This window comes from Terrapene carolina, unplaced genomic scaffold (genome assembly GCF_002925995.2).
Source record: "Terrapene carolina triunguis isolate 2854851 unplaced genomic scaffold, T_m_triunguis-2.0 Scaffold20804, whole genome shotgun sequence".
NCBI lineage: Eukaryota > Metazoa > Chordata > Testudines > Emydidae > Terrapene > Terrapene triunguis.
The window spans coordinates 1-2,359 of NW_020685155.1; the positions used below are offsets into that span (position 1 = coordinate 1).

The 2,359-nt window shown below is 61.4% G+C and overlaps 1 protein-coding gene across 1 annotated transcript; it reads right to left on the minus strand.

Annotated features, from left to right (window-relative positions):
* Positions 1-419: 419 nt before the first annotated feature.
* On the minus strand, positions 420-1,953 carry LOC112123474 (serine/threonine-protein phosphatase 5-like; the record flags this gene model as incomplete). Its single annotated transcript, XM_024222084.1, has 2 exons — positions 420-501; positions 1,717-1,953. Coding segments are annotated over 2 exons (319 nt in total), but the record flags the coding sequence as incomplete, so codon positions are not given.
* Positions 1,954-2,359: the final 406 nt, after the last annotated feature.

Below are 2,359 nucleotides of genomic sequence, written 5' to 3' on the forward strand. Positions count from 1 at the left end.
ATCAGGCTTGTGCTCAGAGCACACGGCGCCATTGCTGTTTTCTGCCCCCCAGGGCCCATAGGGGGCAGAGAGCGTGAGCCCCGGTGTAACTAAGAACGCAGCCCGTCCGTCTGCACACTGCAGCACAGGGTGGTGCGGGACAGAACAAACACATCCTAGAGCCCAGAACAAGCTCAGAGAGTTCACAATAGGTCTGGTTGCTCGGAGCTGGGTCTGGACGGGCAGGGAACCCCAAGAGGCAGGCAGCAGGAGCAGGGGAAGGACTGGGATTGTCTGCCTAGCCATGGAACCAGGCAGTGCCAACGAACCGCGCCCCTGGGCAGCACGACGGCCAGAGGGGGTTGCCCCAGGCGGGCAGGCCCACAGGGGCAGGTGCAGTCAGTTCCCAGAGGCCCCGAGGGGACAATCCAATCACTCACCACGGCTGTGAACTGGTGGAATTCGGGGTGCAGGTCCGACCCCCGCAGGTGGATGTATGAACCTTTATTCCCCATCTGGTCGCTGGGGAGAGAACACACGGAGGGCTGGTCACCTCCAGCAAAGGAAAGGGGAATCCCATCCCCCACCCACAGAGACCTCCCTGACCTTTACCCAGCGGGCCCGGACTGCCCCTGACTATGCTGCTGTGTGGGAGAAAACAACTGTCTGCTGCATCTGCTTCAGGAGTAGGGCGAGCAGTGCTCAGCACTTCCACTGAAACCTCAGGGCTGGGACCCCCATTCGACAGATGGGGAAACCGAGGCACAGAGCAGTACCGTGCCCAAGCACTTGCTGAGTCAGGGATAGCACCCTTGAGTCTGCCTCCCAGCTGCCTCCCCTGCTCTAACCACTAGACCACACTTCCCTCCCAGCTCTAACTACTAGGTAACGCTGCCTTTTACAACATGTGCGCACAGCCTGTTAGTTGCTTGCTGGCCGCACTGCTCCCCTTTCCCAGGCAATCCGCCTTCCCCGGGGAGGGGGAGGTGGGAAATGCAGACGCTAACCAAGCTGGCTTTGCTCCTGCCCAGAAAAGACCAGCCTGGAGCCCACTGAATCTCACCCTGGAAGCTGGGCTAGGTCAGTACTGTTCCATGACTTGAGACCTCCCGGAGAAAGCCAGAAACTGCCGGGAGGGAGCGGGCAGAAGGCTCAGCAGGGGGTGCGCTCCCTGCTGGCCGCAATGCCCCAGCGCGGTGTTAGAGGGCGCTGTGCTGCAGGGGGCAGGGACTCAGCCGGGGGTGCTCTCCCCTCACGCTCAGTGCTGGCCAGTGGTGCTAGGGGGTGTAGGAAGCGTGGACAAGATTGAAGCATGAGATCCTGACCTCCTGGGGGTTGTTAAGAATCGACAGCACTTCTCACAGGAGCACAAAACTCGGCTTCCTGGGAAAATCTAGCAAATTCTCCCGGCCATAGGCTTCTTTACGTCCTGCCCTAACCTTGTAGAGTGTTGTGTTATTGCTGTTAAACAACTGCCACGCCCCCGAGGTGGCTCTATCTCAGCAGCAGGTGAGCCATCCCTGTACAAGCAGCGGCCACGTTCCACCTCAGAGGTGGCTGCATCTCAGCGGAGGGGGAGAGGGAGGGTGGGAGCAGTGATCCCTGGGGTTGAGACTTCACAAGCTACAAGCAGCAGGGGCCCATACAGTCCAGGCCCTGGAGGAAACAGAGACGCTCCCTGCTCACTTCACGACGTGGCCACCCAGGGGTCCCCAGGGCACGGCCCGGAGCACTCACCAGTAGTTGGGTGCCGAGAAGACGGTGATGCACTTGCCCTCGTGCGTCACCTCGTAGCCCTCGGGCTTGACCTCATGGCTCCGGATGATGTAATCGAGCTGGTTCCGCTCCAGGAAGCTTTTGGTGACATCGGGCCCGAACTGACAGCTCACGCCGCGCTTGCTGACTGACCGGCCGTTCTGGAAAGGCGGGGGGGAGGGGATTCCCGGCGGAGTCACTGAACATGTCCAGACGCGGCTGAGGGGGGGGAGGGGTCTGCACGTGGGATGGGGAGCAGAGATCCCACAGACGCAGGCTCACAATGCAGTGTGGACGCCCCCACCGGCTCCCAGTCTCCTTTCCGACCTCCCAGATGCCGCTTAACTCCCTCCTACCTGCCAGAGCTTTGGGCTGGCGCTAGGTGCTACAGACAGCCCTGGGCAATCTCCTAGTCACCCCTGCACTGATAAACCTCTAGGGGGCGACGGGGAGTCAGTGTCCATGGCCCTCAGCCTCACAGCAAACGAGCTTGTGCCAGCGGAGACGGGCAAGCCCCTGCCACGCCTCTGAGCCCACTAAACTTACCCACCCCAGCCACTGTCAGGATGGGGCGGAGAACCAGCATCAGCTGCCAGGCCCCACACAGCTCCCTGGATGCCCCATG